General features: G+C 45.9%; 1 protein-coding gene and 1 pseudogene across 1 annotated transcript in view; both read right to left on the bottom strand.

The window, feature by feature from the left end:
• Positions 1 to 1510: 1510 nt before the first annotated feature.
• Positions 1511 to 9571, bottom strand: LOC137424184 (protein FAM200C-like; annotated as a pseudogene).
• Positions 8840 to 22698, bottom strand: part of NELFA (negative elongation factor complex member A) — a 63122-nt gene continuing 49263 nt past the window's right edge. Inside the window, exons 6-11 of the mRNA XM_068110270.2 lie at positions 21878 to 21947; positions 21345 to 21433; positions 16992 to 17103; positions 15833 to 16086; positions 15396 to 15495; positions 8840 to 10653 (exon numbers count right to left, since the gene is read on the bottom strand). Of these exons, the coding sequence (XP_067966371.1) occupies positions 10469 to 10653; positions 15396 to 15495; positions 15833 to 16086; positions 16992 to 17103; positions 21345 to 21433; positions 21878 to 21947 (810 nt within the window). The 3' untranslated portion in view covers positions 8840 to 10468. The remainder of the gene's footprint in view (positions 10654 to 15395; positions 15496 to 15832; positions 16087 to 16991; positions 17104 to 21344; positions 21434 to 21877; positions 21948 to 22698) is intronic.

Raw genomic sequence — 22698 nt, 5'->3', positions numbered from 1 at the left:
CAAAATGTGAGGGGAGTGGAGAGGGGACATGGAATGAGCAGGGTAGATGCACATGGAATTGGAGAAGGGAGAACCAGATGGGTGTGAGGGGACCTGGAGTGGGTGGGGGACTGTGGCATATAGATGATGAAGGTGATGGTGCTGATGTGAAGGGGTTTGCCATAGTAATCCTGCACTCATTACAAAACGAGTTTGATTTGAGAATTATATGGGCAGATACACCACATGACCAAATGTATGCGGACACCCCTTCTAATCAGTGTATTCGGCTGTTTCAGCCACACCCGTTGGTGACGGGTATATATAATCAAGCACACAGCCATGCAATCTCCATAGACAAACATTGGCAGTAGAATGGGCCGTACTGAAGAGCACGTCAGTTCGTCAAATTTCTGCCCTGCTAGAGCCGCCCGGTCAAATTTAAGTGCTGTTATTGTGAAGTGGAAACGTCTAGGAGCAACAACAGCTCAGCCACGAAGTGGTAGGCCACACAAGCTCACAGAACGGGACCGCCGAGTGCTGAAGCATGTAAAAATCGTCTGTCCTCTGTTGCAACACTCACTACCGAGTTCCAAACTGCCTTTGGAAGTTACGTCAGCACAACTGTTCATCGTGAGCCTCATGAAATGGGTTTCCATGGCCGAGCAGCCGCACACAAACCTAAGATCACCATGCGCAATGCCAAGCGTCGGCTGGTGTGGTGTCAAGCTCGCTGCCATTGGACTCTGGAGCAGTGCAAACGTGTTCTCTGGAGTGATTAATCACGCTTCACCATCTGGCAGTCCAATGGACGAACCTCGGTTTGGCGGATGCCAGAACGCTACCTGCCCGAATGCATAGTGCCAACTGCAAAGTTTGGTGGAGGAGGAATAATGTTCTTGGGCTGTTTTTCATGGTTCGGGCTCGGCCCCTTAGTTCCAGTGAAGGGAAATCTTAACGCTCCAGCATACAATGACATTCTAGACGATTGTGTGCTTCCAACTTTGTGGCAACAGTTTTGGGAAGGCCGTTACCTGTTTCAGCATAACAATGCCCCCAATGTGCACAAAGCGAGGTGCATACAGAAATGGTTTGTTGAGATCGGTGTCGAAGAACTTGACTGGCCTGCACAGAGCCCTGACATCAACCCCATCAAACACCTTTGGGATCAATTGGAACGCCGACTGCGAGCCAGGCCAAATCGCCCAACATCAGTGCCCGACCTCACTGATGCTCTTGTGGCTGAATAGAAGCAAATCCCCACAGCAATGTTCCAACATCTAGTGCAGGGTTCCCAAACTTTTCCAGTACGTGACCCCTTTCAGTAGTACCAAACCTACCATGACCCCCACCTTTATAAGCCTTCTGAAAATGTACTAATTCCCAATGGCGCAGATACATTTTAAAGATTAATCACAGCAGAGAAAGCAATAACAAACAAAAAAAAAAATTATTCATGTTTATTAACAAGGATTGATTTAATCATGTATTTTAATGAGAAGGATGTATTTGCTTTTTTGATACAAGCAAATCAATACGCGGGTCTGTGGCTCAAGGCACATCGGGCACATCGCATGTCTGCTTCAGCATCCAACCTGTTTTGGGCGTTTGATTTGATTACCAGGAGAGTCGAGAAACCACTTTCACAGAGGTAAGTCGATGAGAAAGGAATGAGAACCTTCAGGGCGAATTCGCTGGTCTTGGGGAAAGCGGAAAGCATTTTGGCCCAGCAATTAGAGCTGCTGAACTGTTGTTGTTCCTGGAACTCCTCTTTGGCTGCGGTGTTGTTGATGAGCTCCAAGAATTCCTCTTGTATGCCATCAGGAAGATCGTCCACAGTGCATCGGAAAGGATTGCGGGCAAGTTTCAGCTGTGCATTCTCATTTGCATCAATCTCATGAAAATAGTGTCTGAACTCTTCTTGGAGGCTTGACAAGTGTTCCTTGATCTCTTGTTGCAGCTCCTCTGCAAGTGGTTCTTCACCGACGACCTCAGTCAGACGTTGGAAGGAAGCTACATTTCCCCTCTCGACCTTCCTCTCCCAAAGAGCTAGCTTGTCGAGGAAAGCCTTGATGGCATCGGTGTGCATTATGATGGTGGTATCTGGGCCCTGTAGTTGCCGGTTGAGTCCATTCAAATCTTCGAACACGTCTGCCAAGTAGGCAAGACTACACTTAAACGGCTCTCGAATGTCCTTTAACAACTGCTCCGTCTTCTTCCCTTGAGCTGCCAGAAATACCTGCAATTCATCAAAGAGCTCAAATACACGGGCGAGAACATTGCCCTTTGACAGCCAACGAACAGATGTGTTGAAGAGGAGGTCTTGGTGGGCAGAATCTATGTCTTGGCACAACTGACGAAACAGCCTGGTGTTGAGTGCCCCTCCTTTGATATGGTTGACGATGCGGATCACAGTTTCCAAGGTGACTTTGAGAGCAGCAGGGAGCGTCTTGGAGGCAAGAGCCTCACGGTGGATCAGTCAGTGTGTTGTAATGACATCCGGGTTCTTCTTCTTGACCAGAGTCACAAATCCTGACATGGAGCCGAGCATGCTGGGAGCTCCGTCCGTGCAGACACCAACCAACTTTGCCCACGAGAGCTTTTCCTCTTGGAAGAAGTTGGACACCATGTTCATGACATCTTCAGCCTTTGTAGTTGTTATCAGTGGGCTGCAGAAGAGGAACTCCTCCTCCACCTGATTTTCAGAGATGAACCCAGAAAAAACCAAAAGCTGTGGAAGCTGTGCGACGCGACGTCTGTGGTCTCATCAAGTTGGATGGCGAAGAAGGGAGAGAGTCGTATTTTCTCCGTCACCTGAAGTTTGATGTCCTGGGACATGTCATCGATGCGCTGCTTAACTGTGTTGTCCGAGAGACTTATCTGATTAAGCTTGTTGACACAGTTCTGATCGAGGACAAGACGAGCAGCCTCTACCATGCAAGGTTTAACGAGCGTCTCTCCAATCGTGTGTGGCTTCTTCTGCTTCGCGATAAGAAGGGAGATCTTGTACGAGGCCTCGACGATCTTGCTGTGTTGAAAGAGAACTCCTGTTCCATGATCCAATCTCGACCGCTTGAGCTGGTGTTCTTTGATCTCGACCTAAATATCATTAAAAATTTCCTCAAAATCTTGGACCCTCCATGACCCCCAGAAAAAGGCTCGCGACCCCTTTGGGGGTCATGCCCCGCAGTTTGGGAACCACTGTTCTGGTGGAAAGCCTTCCCAGAAGAGTGGAGGCTGTTATACTGTTATAGCAGCAAAGGGGGGACCAACCCCATATTAATGCCCATGATTTTGGAATGAGATGTGTGATGTTCGGGTGTCCACATACGTTTGGTCATGTACAGTGCATTCAGAAAGTATCCAGACCCCTTCACTTTTTTCACATTTTGTTATGTTGCAGCCTTATGCTGAAATCGGTTAAATTAATTTTTTTCCCCTCATCAATCTACACTCAATACCCCATAATGACAGAGAAAACAGGATTTTAGAAAGTTTTGCAAATTTATTCCAAAGAAAAAGCTGAAATATCACATTGATATAAGTATTCAGACCCTTTGCTATGACACTTGAAATGTAGCTCAGGTGCCTCCCATTTCTCTTGATCATCTTTGAGATGTTTCTACACCTTGATTGGAGTCTACCTGTGGTAAATTCAATTGATTGGACATTATTTGGAAAGGCACACACCAAGGTCTCACAGCTGACAATGCATATCAGAGCAAAAACCAAGCCATGAGGTCGAAGGAACTGCCTGCAGAGCTCAGAGACAGGATTGTGTCGAGGCACAGATCTGGGGAAGCCCACAAAAAAAAATTCTGCTGCATTGAAGGTTCCCAAGAGCACAGTGGCCTCCATAATTCTTAAATGGAAGAAGATTGGAACAACCAGGACTTCCTGGAGCTGGCCGCCCGTCCAAACAGCAATCGGGGGCGAAGGGCCTTGGTAAGAGAGGTGACCAAGCACCAGATTTTCATTCTGGCTGAGCTCCAGAGATCCTGTGTGGAGATGGGAGAAACTTCCAGAAGGACAACCATCACTACAACACCCCACCAATCTGGGCTTTATGGCAGAGTGGCCAGACGGAAGCTTCTCCTCAGTGAAGGACACATGAAAGCCTGCTTGGAGTTTGCAAAAAAGCACCTAAAGGACTCTCAGACTGTGAGAAACTAAGATTCTGTGGTCTGATGAAACCAAGATTTAACTGTTTGGCCTCAATTCTAAGCGTCTTGTCTGGAGGAAACCAGGCACCGCTCATCACTTGCCCAATACCATCCCAATGGTGAAGCATGGTGGTGGCAGCATCATGCTGTGGGGGTGTTTTTCAGCAGCAGGGACTAGGGGATTGCTCAGGGTTGGGGGAACAATGAACGGAGCAAAGTACAGAGATATTCATAACAAGCGTTACGCCTAGGTCCCCCGTCGGTGAAGTGATGTGAGTTGACAAAGTGGAAGACGCAGAAAACATGCTGTGATATGATATTTCGCTCACAAGGTTCAGACATACATGGAGGCGGCCATCTTGGATTTTGACGTGGCGACACAATTTTCAATAGCGTTCTTCCTTATGCCTAGATACACCCACACACCTGATTAGAAGTTGGTACTTTGCTTATTTTTCGAGATATTTCGCTCACAAGTTTCAGACATATATATGGTGGTGGCCATCTTGGATTTTGACGTGGCGACCCAATTTTCAATAGCGTTCTTCCTTATGCCGAGATACACCAACACACCAAATTAGACGTTGGTACTTCGCTTATTTTTCAAGATATTCAGCTCACAAGGTTCAGACATACATGGCAGCGGCCATCTTGGATTTTGACGTGGGTTGCACCCACACACCAAATTCGAATAAAGTCCTTCGCTTATGCACGCACTCCCGCACGCACGCACGGATGGACGGACGGACGGAGGGGAAAAACATAGTCCCCCTTTCGCTCCGCTGTGCGACGGGGGACAATGAAAACCTGAAACAGAGCGCTCAGGACCTCAGACTGGGCCGAAGGTTCACCTTCCAACAGGACAATGACCCGAAGCACACAGCCAAGACACTGCAGGAGTGGCTTAGGGACAACTCTGTGAAGGTCCTTGAGTGGCCCAGCCTGAGCCCTGACTTGAACCCAATCGAACATCTCTGGAGAGACCTGAAAATGGCTGTCCACCGACGGTCCCCATCCAACCTGACAAAGCTTGAGAGGATCTGCAGAGACGAATGGCAGAAAATCCCCAAATCCAGGTGTGCAAAGCTTGTCGCGTCATACCCAAGAAGACTCGAGGCTGTAATTGCTGCCAAAGGTGCTTCAACTAAGTACCGAGTTAAAGGTCTGAATACTTATGTCAATGTGATATTTCAGTTTTTTCTTTTTAATAAATTTGCAAAACTTTCTAAAATCCTGTTTTCTCTTTGTCATTATGGGGTATTGAGTGTCGATTGATGAGGGAAAAAATGAATTTAAACGATTTCAGCATAAGGCTGCAACATAACAAAATGTGAAAAAGTGAAGGGGTCTGAATATTTTCTGAATGCACTGTAGTGTAGATGAAGACAGACATCAGGATCGAGATGACTGCTGATAATTAAACGGATCTATACAACATGACATAAATTCCATGAAAAAATATATAATTTTAGGATCCCATTGAACAAAGATCAGTGTCAACCTCAAATATTTTATCAAAAACTCACATGAACACAAAAGGCTTTCTGTGGCCTTTCACACTCCCACCACGGGCAGGTTCGTGGTTTTTCTATCTTTCTAGTTCTTCTTCACTGATCTAACAAAAATTCCCATATCACCCTCGATGCAGGGTAGGAGGAGACCTAAATGGACATGTGGGAAGGAGTATGGATGGTTTTGAGGGAGTTCATGGGGGTTACGGATATGGTGTGAGAAATGGAGAAGGTGAAAGGATTTTGGAGTTTGCTGATGGAGCTGATTTGTTGATTTGTAATACTCAATTCCAGAAAGAGGATAATAAGCTTGTTACATACACGTCAGGTGGGTCGACGACAACCGTTGACTACCTGATGGTGCGTAGGCGAGATAGGGGGCAACTCCGGGACACAAAGGTGATCCCGGGGGAGGAGGCTGTTTCACAGCACCACTTGGTTGTCTGCGACATAACGGTGAAAGGTGCGAGGAGAGCTCGGCGGGTTAAGTACCAACCGAGAATGAAGGTGTGGAGGTTGAAAGAGGTGACAGTAAGGGAGGCATTAAAAGAGAGGCTGAGTAGGGTGGAGGATGATGTCGTTGAGCTTGAAAGTGGTTGGATGTCAATGAAAGATAGCATGTTGGGAGCCGTTGGTGAGGTATGTGGATGGACAAAAGGACCACCGAGGCACTCGGAAACATGGTGGTGGGATGATGAAGTTGGAAAGAGGATTGACGAGAAGAGGAAGACGTTCAAGGAGTGGCAGGAGGCGAAGGGTACGGGAGCAGAAACAGCAGAGCATGAAAGTTATAAGGCAGCCAAGAAGGCTGCAAAGAAAGTGGTAGCAAAGGCGCAGGAGGCATGTAGGAAAATGTTCGAAGAACGCTTGGATTCGGAAGAGGGTCAGAGAGCAGTATTCAGAATTGCAAAGCAGATAGCGAAAGAGAGGTGTTATGTGATGGGGGTGAGTTGCTTGAAGGATGAAGTGGGACAAATCGTTGTCGACCCAGATGGAATTAAAGGAAGATCGAAAAAATATATGGAAATGCTGTTGAATAGAGAATGAATGGGATGGCAACATAGAGAGTAACCCAGTTTTAGGACCGGCAGAGAAGATAACTGAGAAGGAAGTTGAGGAAGCGATAAAAGCAATGAAGAGTAGAAAAGCGGGAGGGCCGACGGGAGTTGTGGGAGATATGTTGAAGGCAGCAGGAAGTTGGGGTGTAAAGAGAATGACAGAGATCTGTAATCTGGTGGTGAAAGAAGGCCGCATTCCAGTGGATTGGGAACTGAGTACCCTCGTCCCTCTATACAAGGGGGAAAGGTGACCCTCTGCAGTGTGGCTCGTACCGAGCGATAAAGTTATTGGAGCATGGAATGAAGGTATTGGAAAGGGTGTTGGAGAGGAGGAAAAGGAAGAAAGTGAAGATCGACGAAATGCAGTTTGGATTTATGCCAGGAAGTTATGACAGACGCACTTTTCATTGTGAGGCAGTTGCAGAAGTACATGGAGGGGAGGCAGAAGTTGTTTCTTGGGTTTGTGGATCTGGAGAAAGCATTCGATAGGGTTCCACGCAAGGTATTGACATGGGCATTGAGGAAGTTAGGAGTGGAGGAATGGTTGATCAGAGTAGTGATGGCAATGTACAAAAGAGCACGCACAGCTGTAAGGACGAAGGACGGGAACAGTGGTGAGTTTGAGGTGAAGGTGAGAGTGCATCAGGGGTCGGTACTAAGTCCACTACTATTTGTAGCTGTGATGGAGGTGCTGGTTCAGAACGTAAAGGAGGGTTTACCGTGGGAGTTGTTGTATGCAGATGATCTGGTATTGATTGCGGAAAGTATGGATGGACTGAAGGAAAAGATGAACAAGTGGAAGGAATGTATGGAGACAAAAGGTCTGAAGGTGAATATCGGAAATACGAAGGTGATGGCAAGTGGTAAAGCATGTGAGGAGGAAAGAACTGGGAAGTGGCCGAGTGCTGTGTGCAGGAAGGGTGTCGGAGTGAACTCCATTCAATGTACAATGTGCGCTGAGTGGGTTCATCAAAAATGTAGTGGTTTGAGGGGGTCATTAACCAGTGTGGCAGCTACATTCAAGTGTAAGGTGTGCACAGAGGGAGCTGCAGATGGAGGAAATGTTGAGTTGGATCTTGGAGACGGCGTGAAGCTGGAAGGTGTGAAAACATTTTGTTACCTAGGAGACATGCTGGATGGAGAAGGTGGATCAGACTCAGCAACGGTTGCTGGAGTGAGATGTGCATGGAAGAAGTTTTGGGAACTGAGTGGCGTGCTGACGAGGAGGGGAGTGTCGTTGAAGCTGAAGGGAAAGGTGTATGCTGCATGTGTGAGAAGTATTATGATTTATGGGAGCGAGACATGGGTAATGAATGTAGAGCAGCAACGAAGGCTGGAAAGGGTGGAAATGCAAATGGTTCGGTGGATGTGCGGAGTATCGTTGAGAGAAAGGAAGACAAATGATGAATTGCGTAAGCTGATGGGAATAGAGCCTGTGATTGATGCTGTGAAGAGAAACAGTTTGAGATGGTTTGGTCATGTGTTGAGGAAGGATGAAAGTGACTGGTTGAGAAGAGTGATGGAAATGAATGTAGAAGGAAGTAGAGGACGGGGAAGACCGAGAAAGTCTTGGCTAAAGATGGTCGAGGAAGAAATGTGGGCAAAGGGGTTAACAAGGGGAGATGCAGAAAATAGGGCAAAGTGGAGAAGATTGTCATGGGGACCGCAAGGCTAACCCCCGCTCTAGCAGGGAAAATGGCCTTAAAATGCCTGTTGTATTGTCGTCCGACTGATCAAGCAATTTACCCGCACTCACCCCATGATCTTTCCGTGTAACATGTTCCAAAATTACCCCTTGCATTACATCGTCCCAATTTCTATCATCTGACAGGATGAAGCAGAGGTCTACAGTTACCTTTGAACAGTCTAATCTGGGTTAAATTCTCAGGCCAACTACAAGCTGTCAGATTGGTGCTCCGCAAGGAACAGTGTTGCGTGGCAGCCTCACACCTTGTGTTCTTCAGCTCTTCCACAACGCTCGATTCTTGTCTTTTCAAATTATTTCAACTCCTTCCTGGTAAAGATAAGAACTTCACATCCTTCGCAGTAAAAAGAAAGTCTGTGATGGAGGAGTACAGGTAGTAAACATTCCATCATGGATTCATTGAGACAAAGTTAAAAATTGAAAAAAAATGCAGATACACTTTTATTGACAACCTCCTCACAAAACTGAATTTTATTTTTCTCCAGTATCTAAGGCTGATGTGGCGAGCTTGTACATATATTACATTTTGGACAAAGGCATTAGGAGACAGTGTTCAAATCAATGAAGTAAATGGGGATTAAACCTCGGATTCCAGCACCGTGAACTGCGTGCTCATGGCGATGCCAAATTTGATCCGCATCAATCTGATCCACATCATTACAGATTTAAATTATGTGAACTAAAACTCCCGGCATCAAGTAAAACTTTCAAAAAAAAAATGTAGAAATGACAAATTTCCATCACAAAATGTTTTTTTTTATTGGTTTCGCAAACGTTTTAATACTACGCTGGAGCTTCCCATTAAATCCACATTTCTACTCTGACGTCATTGAGGAACCAATGAATAAGGCGGATCAAACGGTGACAAATAAGGAATCCCTTTGTTTCCTGCATTTTAGAAAGAGCTATTTAAATAACTGAGGCCTTCTTTTTTGAAAAGGAATTCCTAAATAGCCATGATTGCCTTAAACCAGAGAGATTTAAAAAGGGAACATGTAAATGGATGAAACCTCAGGTAGTCTTTGAAAGAGCTGGATGACACAGCTCCAAACAAACTACGTTTTATTTTGATTCACATTGGATAACCTGGGCAGCGGCAACATGACAAACAGAAGGTGAGGGTCGGATGTTCTTGGTGCTTGGCAAAGCTACCATGATGATGATGGAGAGAGAATGAGAGAGGGACAGAGAGAGTGAGAGAGAGAGGGGGAGAGGGACAGAGAGAGAGACGGGGAGAGTGAGAGGGGGAGAGGGACAGAGAGTGAGAGAGGGACAGAGAGAGAGAGGGAGTGTGAGAGGAAGAGAGAGTGTGAGAGAGAGGGACAGAGAGAGAGAGGGGGAGAGGGACAGAGTGAGAGAGGGACAGAGAGAGAGACGGGGAGAGAGAGAGAGGGAGTGTGAGAGAGAGGGACAGAGAGAGAGAATGAGGGAGAGGGACAGAGAGAGAGAGGGACAGAGAGAGTGAGAGAGAGGGACAGAGAGAGAGTGTGAGAGAGAATGAGAGAGAGAGAAGAAGAGAGAGAGGGAGAGAGAGAGAGGGTGAGAGAGAGGAAGAGAGAGAGTGTGAGAGAGAGAGGAAGAGAGTGTGAGAGAGAGGGACAGAGAGAGCGAGAGAGAATGAGAGAGAGGGGGAGAGAGAGAAAGAGACAGTAAGAGATAGAGAGACAGAGAGACAGTGCGCCATTTACAAGAAATGGTGTTGGTTACATTAGCACCGGTCTTTGAAAAGCAAGTAATCGAAAAATAAACGCTCCATTCGTGCTCAACACTGAGCACGTCGATCAAAAGCCGTAATGGACGTCGATTCTTGGGGTCTGTAGTATACCTGCGTGAGATCAAGAACATGTCTATGCACGTATTACGATGACAGTCGTGTTGATGGGCCAATAACAAAGCACAGATTTTTTTAAATCTCATCTCCGTTGCTTCAGGGAAAGAAGTCGGGGAAATCTTCTTCACGTTGGTTTCCCAAAAGAGCATGAGAATGGAGATGTAGGTTGGAGGAGAAAAACAAATTAAATGTAGAAATAAATCGAAGAACAAATGCCAGGGTCACGAAGTGTTCGTTATGGGCTTGTACTTTTTCAGTCTGGTCCATTGGCCTGTACCATAGTTCATTTCGAAGACCGTGTCCACGAGCATGGTGGTGCTCCCTGTTCCGTCGGCCTTGGGCAGCACCTCTGTGTGCTCACTCAGCTTGATCTGTATGATGTCACCTTGATCAGGGCACGGGTTCTCTGCAGAACAAACAGTTAATGTTTTTATGATAAAAGTGCCAATGGTGGCTGCCATTCAATTGGTAAAGTAACATTCTTATTCCGGACCATCAGCCAAACACGACCCTGTCATTGGAGTTCAGACTTGATTAAATGAAAAAGCCTAAGAACCAGGTACAAATATATTCCTCCGACGATCTGACAGGGTGCCAATACTTCGTTGATCAGAATTCCAAGCTTTCCACCAACACTTGCTCTCCCATGATGATTGGAGCTCTCCAAGAGCGAATAAGCTACCTATACAAGTTGGCTTTAATTAAAGGTGTCAAAAAAGAAAACGCCATAACCTGCAAGAGGTTTGGACTAGACAGGGTTATGGTGGAGCCTAGGGAGGGAGTTTAATCTTTCCCCTTGTGGGGTGGAGGTTTAAAAAGGATTGGGGGTAAGGAGGGATGACACAAGATGTATTCGGAAACCATTCCCCTTGGTTTGTAACACAGCCGGTAGTTTAGTGCACCAATCAATTAAAAACTGTGGTGTTATTGTCAACATCAGAAGAAAAAAAAAACAAGACGATGAAGTAGTATTACGTTTGTGGGGGTAGGTAATGACATACTTTAGTGGTCAGGATTGTGCAAATTGGCATGGACCGTGTGACACGAAGGGGTAGCCCACCTCGATGTAACTAAGCAGGGAATCTGTATAGAATAAGATCGTATATGTGTCTCCATACGAGGGGGGGAGCTATGCGAATTAGGTAGGGCTTAAGGATAATCCCCAATGTGTAATTGCCCCTGTGATTTGTCCCTTATGTTTTATTTCATCAAAAAGGGCCACCATTACAACAACAATTACAACAACGGCCATTCGCACCATCATGCTGACAGTATAACAGGACATTACGATCGGGCAAGTAAACCCCGCCCCACGACCACCGACGTCATCCAAACATTTCCGAAGGCGGCTACACTCCGCCTCTAAGGACACGTAGCACAGAAACCACACCCTGAGCTTTGTGACTGGTTAAGGAGCCATGGGATGTCAGGATTGGTCAGGGAGTGACGTCAGCGAGGGACAACGGAGGATGCATCCCTCTCCCTCGCTCTCTCTCGTCTCGAGTGGGCGCTGTTGTCTCGGGTGCGCTGGTGAGGAGACGTGTCGGTGCTTTGGAACTTATGCAACGTTGGAGGAGGGGGTGTTGTTGACTGTGGTGTTTTTCAGGGGAAGAGAGAGCCACGTCTTGCTTGGCAGTGGAAGCAAGGAAGGGCCGGTTGGCTGCTTGCTCACGCCTGGGCGTTTTCGGTGCCACTTGTTGGAACGTTTCCTGTGCGGGTGGCTGCACAGACTTCCAATGACCACCAGGCTCCGAGAGGCCATTTAAGATGCAAAGCTGAGTGCTGGCTGGCTTAGAACATTTATATTTATTTAATCTTTCCCGTTGTGTGTTTTCGTGTCTTAGTAGAGACGTCTCACCGTAGGATTTATTTGACCTCAACAATAACAAACAACAGGCATTTAAAACCCATTTTCCCTGCAAGAGCGGGGGTTAGCCTTGCGGTCCCCATGACAATCTTCTCCATTTTGCCATATTTTCTGCATCCCTTGTTAACCCCCTTGCCCGCATTTCTTCTTCGACCATCTTTAGCCAAGTCTTTCTCGATCTTCCCCGTCCTCTACTTCCTTCTACATTCATTTCCATCACTCTTCTCAACAAGTCACTTTCATCCCTCCTCAACACATGACCAAACCATCTCAAACTGTTTCTCTTCAGACCATCCATCACAGGCTCTATTCCCATCATCTTTCGCAATTCATAATTTGTCTTCCTCTCTCAACGATACTCCACACATCCACCGAACCATTCGCATTTCCACCCTTTCCAGCCTTCGTTGCTGCTCTACGTTCATTACCCATGTCTCGCTCCCATAAATCATAATACTTCTAACACATGCAGCATACACCTTTCCCTTCAGCTTCAACGACACTCCCCTCCTCGTCAGCACGCCACTCAGTTCCCGAAACTTCTTCCATGCACATCTCACTCGAGCAACCGTTGCCGAGTCTGATCCAACTTCTCCATGCAGCATGTCTCCGAGGTAACAAAATGATTTCACACCTTCCAGCTTCACGCCGTCTCCAAGATCCAACTCAACATTTCCTCCATCTGCAGCTCCCTCTGTGCACACCTGACACTTGAATGTAGCTGCCACACTGGTTAATGACCCTCTCAAACCACTACATTTTTGATGAACCCACTCAGCGCACATTGTACATTGAATGGAATTCACTCCGACACCCTTCCTGCACACAGCACAAGGCCACTTCTCAGTTCTTTCCACCTCACCACATGCTTTACCACTTGCCATCACCTTCGTTTTTCCGATATTCACCTTCAGACCTTTTGTCTCCATACATTCCTTCCACTTGTTCATCTTCTCCTTCAGTCCATCCATACTTTCCGCAATCAACACCAGATCATCTGCATACAACAACTCCCACGGTAAACCCTCCTTTACGTTCTGAGCCAGCACCTCCATCACAGCTACAAATAGTAGTGGACTTAGTACCGACCCCTGATGCACTCCCACCTTCACCTCAAACTCACCACTGTTCCCGTCCTTCGCCCTTACAGCTGTGCGTGCTCTTTTGTACATTGCCATCACTACTCTGATCAACCATTCCTCCACTCCTAACTTCCTCAATGCCCATGTCACTACTTCACGTGGAACCCTATCGAATGCTTTCTCCAGATCAACAAACCCAAGAAACAACTTCTTCCTCTTCTCCATGTACTTCTCCTGCAACTGCCTCACAATAAAAAGCGCATTTGTCGTTCCTCTTCCTGGCATAAATCCAAACTGCATTTCGTCAATCTTCACTTTCTTCCTTATCCTCCTCTCCAACACCCTTTCCAATACCTTCATTCCATGCTCCAATAACTTTATCGCTCGATACGAGCCACAGTCCAGAGGGTCACCTTTCCCCTTGTATAGAGGGAAGAGGGTACTCAGTTCCCAATCCACTGGAATGCGGCCTTCTTTCACCACCAGATTGCAGATCTCTGTCATTCTCTTCACACCCCAACTTCCTGCTGCCTTCAACATATCTCCCACAACTCCAGTCGGCCCTCCCGCTTTTCTACTCTTCATTGCTTTTAGCGCTTCCTCAACTTCCTTCTCGGTTATCTTCTCTGCCGGTCCTAAAACTGGGTTACTCTCTAGGTTGCCATCCCATTCATTCTCTGCATTCAACAGTATTTCCATATATCTCTTCCATCTTCCTTTAATTCCATCTGGGTCCACAACGATTTGTCCCACTTCATCCTTCAGGAAACTCACCCCCATCACATCAGACCTCTCTTTCGCTATCTGCTTTGCAATCCTGAATACCGCTCTCTGACCCTCTTCCAAATCCAAGCGTTCTCCGAACATTTTCCTACATGCCTCCTGTGCCTTTGCTACCTCTTTCTTTGCAGCCTTCTTGGATGCCTTATAACTTTCATGCTCTGCTTTTCTGCCCCCATACCCTTCGCCTTCTGCCACTCATTGAACTTCTTCCTCTTCTCATCAATCTTCTTTCCAACTTCATCATCCCACCACCATGTGTCCGAGTGCCTCGGTGGTTCTTTTGTCCATCCACATACTTCACCAACAGCTCCCAACAGACTAGCTTTCATTGACATCCAACCACTTTCAATCTCAACCACATCATCCTCGACCCTACTCAGCCTCTCTTTTAATGCCTCCCTCACTGTCACCTCTTTCAACCTCCACACCTTCATTCTCGGTTGGTACTTCACCCGCCGAGCTCGCCTTGCACCTTTCACCCTTATGTCGCAGACAACCAAGTGGTGCTGTGAAACAGCCTCCTCTCCCAGGATCACCTTTGTGTCCCGGAGGTGCCCCCTATCTCGCCTACGCACCAGCAGGTAGTCAACGGTTGTCGTCGACCCACCTGACGTGTATGTAACAAGCTTATTATCTTCTTTCTGGAACTGCATTGGAACACACTTATTCGGCTATCCGTCATCGGGAATCTAAATCCCTGGCGACGCGACAGTACCAATGCTACAATACAGAAAGTTTGAACAGTTTTCAATAAAACAGAACAAGTTGTTATATATATATATATATATATATATACACATATATATATACACATGTATGAAATGTTTATTCAGGCTCCACAGTGCTTGGAAATGTAGAGTACAGTAAAAAGGTGACGAGCTTTCGGGGAATTTCTAGCTGCTTCTGGGTACGGAGCCATCTCATGGTTAACGAACAGTTTCCGACTTTGTCTGGATATAGAATCGTCTCGCACTTGAGTGGTTTGTGTGGGGAGGGAATTCAGGGATGTCCACTGGCTATGTATAGAAGTGGGGAAAGAAGACCCGAGAAGGGAAAGAGCGGCAAAGAAAGCTCGGCGCCATTTGCTTTGATTTGTACGATGCTGTGTCCGAGTATCGCTTGTGTCTTGTCCTTTCAACAAACTCAAGTGCTGACTGCACCTGGCTGCCGGACATTAAATGTCTCTATTTTCACTTGACGCATAAACATCTCCAGGCAACTGTTTCAGCAGCACCGACGCTCTGTCGAGTATGGCGCATTTGATCGATTCGTTGCAGCTGCATGTCTAACAGGTGAAATATCTTCTCTAATTCAGGACCAAGGATGGAAAATTCTGCCAGGGCAAGGAAAACTAACAACTCAGAGTTCAACAACCAATGCGACATTCTTAACAACAAAGCAGCAACTTGGTCTTACCTCTAGAACCAGCCATGAATCCTAAAATGAGAGCTTTCTCTGGTCTTGTCACCTTGTTGGCAGTTTTGAACATTTCCTGAGCTGCATACATTTGCTCCTTCTGTATGACATTCACAAGGCCACAACATGAACAACTACATACACCGATCACCTCGAGTCAAGATATGCACACACTACAAGCAAGACGATGTTTAGCCCTGCATTACGATGTGCAACACTTGCACTCAATTTGTCCAAATGTCATCAAATCTAAATGTAATAAAACATAATCTCGTCGGAACGACCCTCCTGAGCATGCGTTCATTTTTAAAGATACATCGACTCGGATGCACAGAGAACAATATCAACACAAAATATGGATGTTTCAGGATTTACAAAGTAAGGCTAGGAGGATATAGGTCAAGCTGTAACAAGGTCAGGAGGAGCTTGTGACAAACCGTTAGAGAAAGACTTTTCTTGGGTTGTGCCTGGAGCTGGATGGGTGATTGTTGCACTGGAGTGGTCGGCTGCGGAGTCACAGGGGTTCCGGGAGTCGGTGTAGTAGCTCCAGTGGGTGTGCCGGGTGAGGAAAGGCTGCCACTAAAAAGCGGGACTCTTTGTTTAAACTGTGAGGTCGCCGCAGATGTCGGGGACTCGTCGGGCAAGCGGGGACTTTGCAAAGAGTCGCGGATAGTGTTTGCAGAGGCCGCCGCTAATCAATGGGATGGGAGTTTAACAGAGACAGCAAAATGACATGATATATTATGAAGGAAATAAAATATTGACATTGAAGGCAATTATAATGACAGCAGCATACACTACAATGGTTTTATTACAAGGCATTTCATTTTAAAGAATGGAACTTTTGGTGTGAATCCCACTTTAGCAAGCAGATTTAAACTTGATATAATATAGTGAAATGCCAATTTTGTTTTTAACAAAAATACAATGAAATCAATTTATCAAAATACAATGAAACATTGCAGAGACATTATGCGCACGATAGCATTGTTGAAGTGTAGAATTTGAGGGTCGGTGAGGTGGGAGGTGGGAAGGGGTGATGCCACAGCTACAGTGGTTTGCTGCATTCACATGACCTGAATGGTTGGGGAGGGGTGTACCTTTTGGAGGCGGGTCCTGAGAAGAAGAGCCTTGGTATATATTTGACCCTGCCTATAGAATCTGCTCGTTATAAGATCCGACTACACTCTACAAAGGAAGCAACCAAATATAGCAATAAATAAACAAGTAGCTTCAGCCTCCAAACTGACCGATTTATCTTGTGGTCCCTCCCACTTCCCTTTACCAATGCATTCTCTTGCTATCCCTTTCCTCCTCCCTATGTGTAGGTAATATGTAGATGACCCACGACCTTGATTTACATTGAACAGGAGCTGGCGCAGGCTGCATAAGGTTTAGTGATGGCGGACTGAAAACCAGATGCATATCAAAAGCAACTTCCACGTCAACAAGAGTCCACACACCAGTTGCCCCTAATGTTTCAAGAGTTTTATACGATGAGTTGATGCAACTTTTTGGCTGACTGCAAGTGGACAATACAACACAAACAAGAGAACAGGTATGGCTTTGTGAAGGGGGTGAAGGGCAAGATCATACTTGGAAGCGTTTCCACATTGTTGGTGTAAGAGGATGGTGTGATTAGACTCGGTGTGGGAGGTAGGTAACTTGTCGATGGTAGGGAGCCGTCGCCACTCAGTGCGCCGATTTTCTGAAGACAAAAAATAAAATGAAATAAAAACATGTAAAATTCTGGCGTTTCCGATCAAGCAATGCAAGCTGCTTGGTTTTCATAACCCATAAAATAAATGGCAACCACATGTCACCTTCATGCCCATAGCTTCACAGAACAAGCCCAATTGAGAATCATTTTTGGATTGGAAAAAATAAAATAAATATCACTGGTGCAATCGAAAAACGTGCTGCGAGGTATCTCCCCAGGGACTCTCAGCACCATCAAATGCACAGTAAATAGCCCCGTAGGGGAGTGACGGCTATTTCCCCACAGTTTCCGAGACTATTTTAAAATAAATTACCTGGATTTAAGCAAAATCCCCATTTTCGGCTTCTTATAAGGGGCAGATCCGGATGGCGACGACATCCCCATGAAACCTTAATGTTCTGATGTATCGTACTGTTACGTTTATGGTGGTAGGTGAGAGGATACCGTAGGGAAGGTAGGACTGTATAATTGTAGTATGGATCGTGGATGCGTAGGAGACATCTCAATGCACTTAAGTAAGGAAACTGTAGCTTAAGATTGTTCAAATGTGCATCACACGATGGATGATGCCGTGTTAATTAATAAGAGGTTAAGGTTAGTTTTCTCCAGTACGCGATTTCCCCTCTGTAATTTTCCATTTACGTTTTGCTGACAAGGCTGGCCATAAAAGCCTCCATTAAACAATAACAACCGCCGACAGAACCCAAGCAGAGCCGATCAGAGTAAGCCCCGCCCAAAGGACCTAATAAGGAAAAAGGCCACGCCTAAAGGATTAGACATATCCTAAATCCTAAAGGAAACCATCCCCACACCCCCGGAGTGGTGTGATGGGGAGGTGGAGAAAGAGCCGGCAGGCCATGCCCCTGAAGGTGATGATTGGCCAAGAGGAGCATGGGGTGAGTTGGAAAGAGCTTCGCCATTGGTGGGTGGGAGGTCATCTAGAAGCTTCTAGAGAAGAAGAGGAGCACGTCTCTCCTGGTGAAGAAGCTTGGCGATTTTGTTGTGCTTTTGAGGAGAGCATTTTTCTGCGACGATCATGAAGGAGCTTAGATTATTGGTGGCGCAAGGGAACTGGAGGCCACGCTGTCCCTCCCGAACAGTGGTGGATAACACTGAGAGGGCCATCTTGGCTGCTCGCTTCACGGTTCGGTGCACTCTCGTCTACCAGCGAGCACAACTACCCCCCCCCCCCCCCCCCCCCCCCCGCCACCCTCGATGATTTTCACGATAACTTCCAAAAATCAGAAAATTTACTTTCAGGACTTTTCTCTCTCAAATCTCGCGCAGGTTTTCATCCAAATTTGCAAAAAAATCACATGTACCATTTAGGTGTTACATCATGTTTTATGGTCGCATGTCCATCCAAAACCATAATTTCTCCATATGCATAAAATATACCCAAATCAATGTTATTTGCACAAGCTCATTTATAAATCTGAAGTTTTGTCCCCTTTTCTCTCCTTACAACTCAGGCATGTTCATCCAGTGACCTTCTATATATATTGTTGTGGATATGAGAATGTTGTTTTTTTTATTGTTGTGTAATGAATTGTTGTAAAATGTCACCCTCCTTCCTGCATTTGTTGTTGTATAAAGGTCAAAGGGCGTTCCCATAGTTAATTCCATAAAGCATACACGCAGGACACCATATCTCCCTGTTCAGTAGTTATATCCTTATTATGTGTATTAGTGTAAGGCTGTGTCTTCCATTAATTTAAATACTCCATTGCACCAAGTGAAATAAGAGTAGATTCCCTTCTTCCCCTTCCAACAATTGCCAACTGTTCCCTCCGCGACTCCATTCGCCACGAGGTCGGCTCAGAGAAGAAGGGGGAGGAGCTGCCGACTCCTGGGCGTGCCCGCCCATCGTCATCAAGGGCGGAGCCAGAGGGCCGTGCCGACCAATCAGGGCCGAGGCGAGCTCACCGATGGGCGTGTCCTGGACACCAGCGGCTTGATCGCCTGAGGCGCTATAAAGAGCGCGCGCGAAAGCCTTGAAGTGGTTGGACTAAGAGAGAGGAGTTCTGAGTTCTGCAAAGGGACGAGCTTCAGAGAAAAGTGCGAAAGGAGGAAAGAGAAGTGCGAAAGGAGGAAAAAGAAGTGCGCACGAGGGCGAAGCAAGAGAGGAACGTCCTGAGAGAGATACGTCCTAAGATATACGTCCAAAGAGATACATGCAGAGATACGTGCGACGATCAAGTGCAAGCGAGTCAGAGCGGCGAAGTGCGAAGTGCCAAGTAGGGCAAGTGCCGAGTGTGCAGTGCCAAGCGCAAGAGAGTTCTAAGGAGGAGCTTTGGAGAGCGCACGGTGCACCGGAGGGGCTTCGCCGTGCAGTTTGGAACCGCGGCTGTTTGGCAATCCCAGCTCGGGTATTGACGGCGGCTATCCGCTCCCGGCCCGACCGATCCCCGCTGAACCTTCCTCCCCCGCCAAGCCATTCCTCCTTCCGATCCTTCCTGCCTGCAAATTCCCAATTCGTGTGAGTCCGTCTTTCGTTTGTTCTGTCCAGCGTTCTAAGTAAGACTGCCATAGATAAGCTAAGGTTCACTGTGTCCGCTTCTTCTTCTTCTGTTTTTATTTTATTATCCTTCCTTCTCCTTGGTTTCTTTGATTGTGTAAATAGTAGGAATAAATTTAGTAGCATTTCCAACCTTTTTGCTTTGGTGTTCTTCTTCTTCACATCCTTCGCTTTAGTCTTTTCCCCATTGAATATCTGTGGCGCGATTCGGCCAACGTTCAGGAATCGGGTTAGTCGGGGTAACTGTTCGGGCACGGCGGCCATCCGCTCGGCAAACAACATCCTCGCCGCGGTCCCGTAACAAACAAACAAACAAACAAACAAACATATATATATAATTTAATAAACAGGAAGTAAATTCCTGCGTGGGCTAGTGTGAAAAATTCTGACAACCCGGGACTCAAACCGACGAACCTCATCACTTACGCGGTGACAGCCCACTGAGTTATTGAGTCTCCGGGATACCCTCAGAGATTTCTCACACCAATACTGCGAGTTTTATAATGGCCGATGTCTTATGTCCGTATATACATCGGCCGTATAATGGCCGATGGACAGCGTGACTCTGGATGTGGGTGTATGTATGTATGTGTATGTAAGTGTGTCAAAGTGCATTGAAGATGAACTCATCTAACAATTTAATAAACGAAGTAATATATATATATATATCTACCTCATTCACACCCCCAATAGAATAATAAATGGAATCACAGGTCTTCTGGAGATCAGGTTTTCTGCTGCATATAACGAATGTGGTCGAAAAAGATTGGCTTCCCCATACCAGAATGGGAATATGCATCCCCATCAATAAAAACATAGCTTTAACAAGCTAAGACACTCCTGCCTTTGGAAATATTGCGAGTGCAGTAAAAAGTGTCAAAAATGCTCAACTCAACCATTTCTCCTCATCATTCCACCTCGCAACAGCTCAGGTCATCAATGAATGGGAAGCAATGTCGTAATGACCTCCATTTCTCTTCATGCAAGAAAGTTGTCACTGGTTTGCTCAATTTGAGAATGAGATGCATCGCAAATTATCAGATGGGCTTGAAAAAGGAGATTGGCCATCTGAGGAAGACCTTGGAAAAAAATGGCTATCTTGTAGGTTTGCTCCTGATCGCCATAGTATCATTTATTTGACGTACACGCTCTCAGCAGGTTGCACAAACAGAACAGGCAAATTACCATGTTAGTATATATGTGTTGTCTTATATTCTTGAGGTGGCAAAAAACATCGGGAGGAGAACGTCTGCTTCTGATATTGAAGCAGCACATAAACCCACGTATTCTGACCCTCCTAATGAAGATAAACGATCGGGTGCTTTTCGAGGAGTGTACAGGTATCAGGTACTCCATAACATGAACAGGATGTACAGGGGAGTATGGTGGGGAGACAGACTGAACTTTGGATATCCTGCTCAAAGAGCAATAATGTGAGGCGGATGAGGAGGATGAGAAGAGGTTGGGGAGGAGGGAGGGAGGCAGCAGCTCAAGCAGCTCCACCACAATATCAGACTTCCCATTCATACTGATGAAGTTGTGTGTGACAGTCAACATATCTGTTATGTATTACAGTGGTTCAAAGTGTTTGGTACTCCAACACACCTGGTCGGAAAATCAGACAATTGGCAATAAAATCCGGCCTCTGCAAAATCAGAAAACAAGTATTGCAAATGCAGAACCAAATAAGAAGATGTATTTATTGTCTCACCGGTGTTGACACCAGACCAGCAGCATAATCTGGTGTGATAGGATTCATCAGCGCCTCTTCCTTCATTATTTTATCGGGTGTATCAGGCTCTGCAAGCATAGATAAACACTCGATTCCAATTTGCTGGGCATCGAATCAGCACCACAAGCACCTCTGAGGTTACAGACATCTGGCTGACAGTTAAATAGAGTAGCAGAAAACAAAAATGAAAACAAATGAGTAAAATAAAAATAAATCAAAGTAGTCATGATGAATAATTATTCATAAAGATAATATTCAATGGTGTTCAAAAATTAAAGAAGGAGAAACAAAAAAGTTTATGCGGGAAAGAAGGAATGAGGGGAGGACAATGCCATCATAGCAATGCCAGTTGAAGAATACTTTGAAGAAGCAAAAGAAGAAGAAGAAGAAGGAGAAGACCAGAAGAAGAAGACTTTTGGAACCCGTCCGTAAGAAATAGCGATGCATATTCTCACAAGTGTTTATAAAACCGTGACTACAAGACAATGCATAAATGTGCTGCTTTCTCACACCTGATGCCTTCTTCCTTCTTTTAGCTTCTCTTCCAGCTCCTACCGCATCCAACTCTGAGATGTCTAACAACTAATGTAGAACAAACAAACAAAGTTAGAAAATCCTTCAGCAAAATTTTGAATTATTGTCACGTGGACAGAAGCTGTTCAAACGCAATGGCGTACCCTGCCGACGTTGGACTTTGCCGCAAAGACAACCGGCTTAAAACTTTTAACAGGCCCGAGTCAAAATAAGTTGCCACAGGCCTGTGTAACGACCGGCAGGACGAATCCAATTGCATGGTTTTATGAACGAATTGATTAATTTATGACCACGACTTTTGATCTAAAAAAAAACAATAGGCTTTCGTGATCCAAACAGATTTACAATAAATTTAAACCCTCCAGAGACCCAAGACGACCTCGATTTCTCATTCGACAAAATGGTGGCAGAAATGAAGTGCATGCCATTACTTAGGAAAGAAATAATTAATTACATAATTACATTAAAGGCCTGAGGGGAAAAAAAATTTAAGGAGATTAAAAATAATTACATTCACTAATACCACAACAAGAAATCAAACTATTTCCTCCTAAACGCCACATGCAATCCCACAGGACATGTAAGCAGTAATTCAGGGACATGCTCAAGTGGTATCTGTCATGGCTGGAGAAACACCGCAACGTCGCTACATATGTTTATTATTATGCCTCGCTCGAACCCGCCTCAAACTTCATTTACCACTCCTCATCTTACTGCATTGACCGCCTCCGCCAATCAGGGAGCGGGGCTTGGATTTCAAGAGCTGCTACAGATTGTCCATACTGATAGGAATATCTGT

The sequence above is a fragment of the Myxine glutinosa genome, chromosome 3, assembly GCF_964187855.1.
Source record: "Myxine glutinosa chromosome 3, kmMyxGlut1.1, whole genome shotgun sequence".
NCBI lineage: Eukaryota > Metazoa > Chordata > Myxini > Myxiniformes > Myxinidae > Myxine > Myxine glutinosa.
This window is presented reverse-complemented; position numbering and strand designations above follow the sequence as displayed.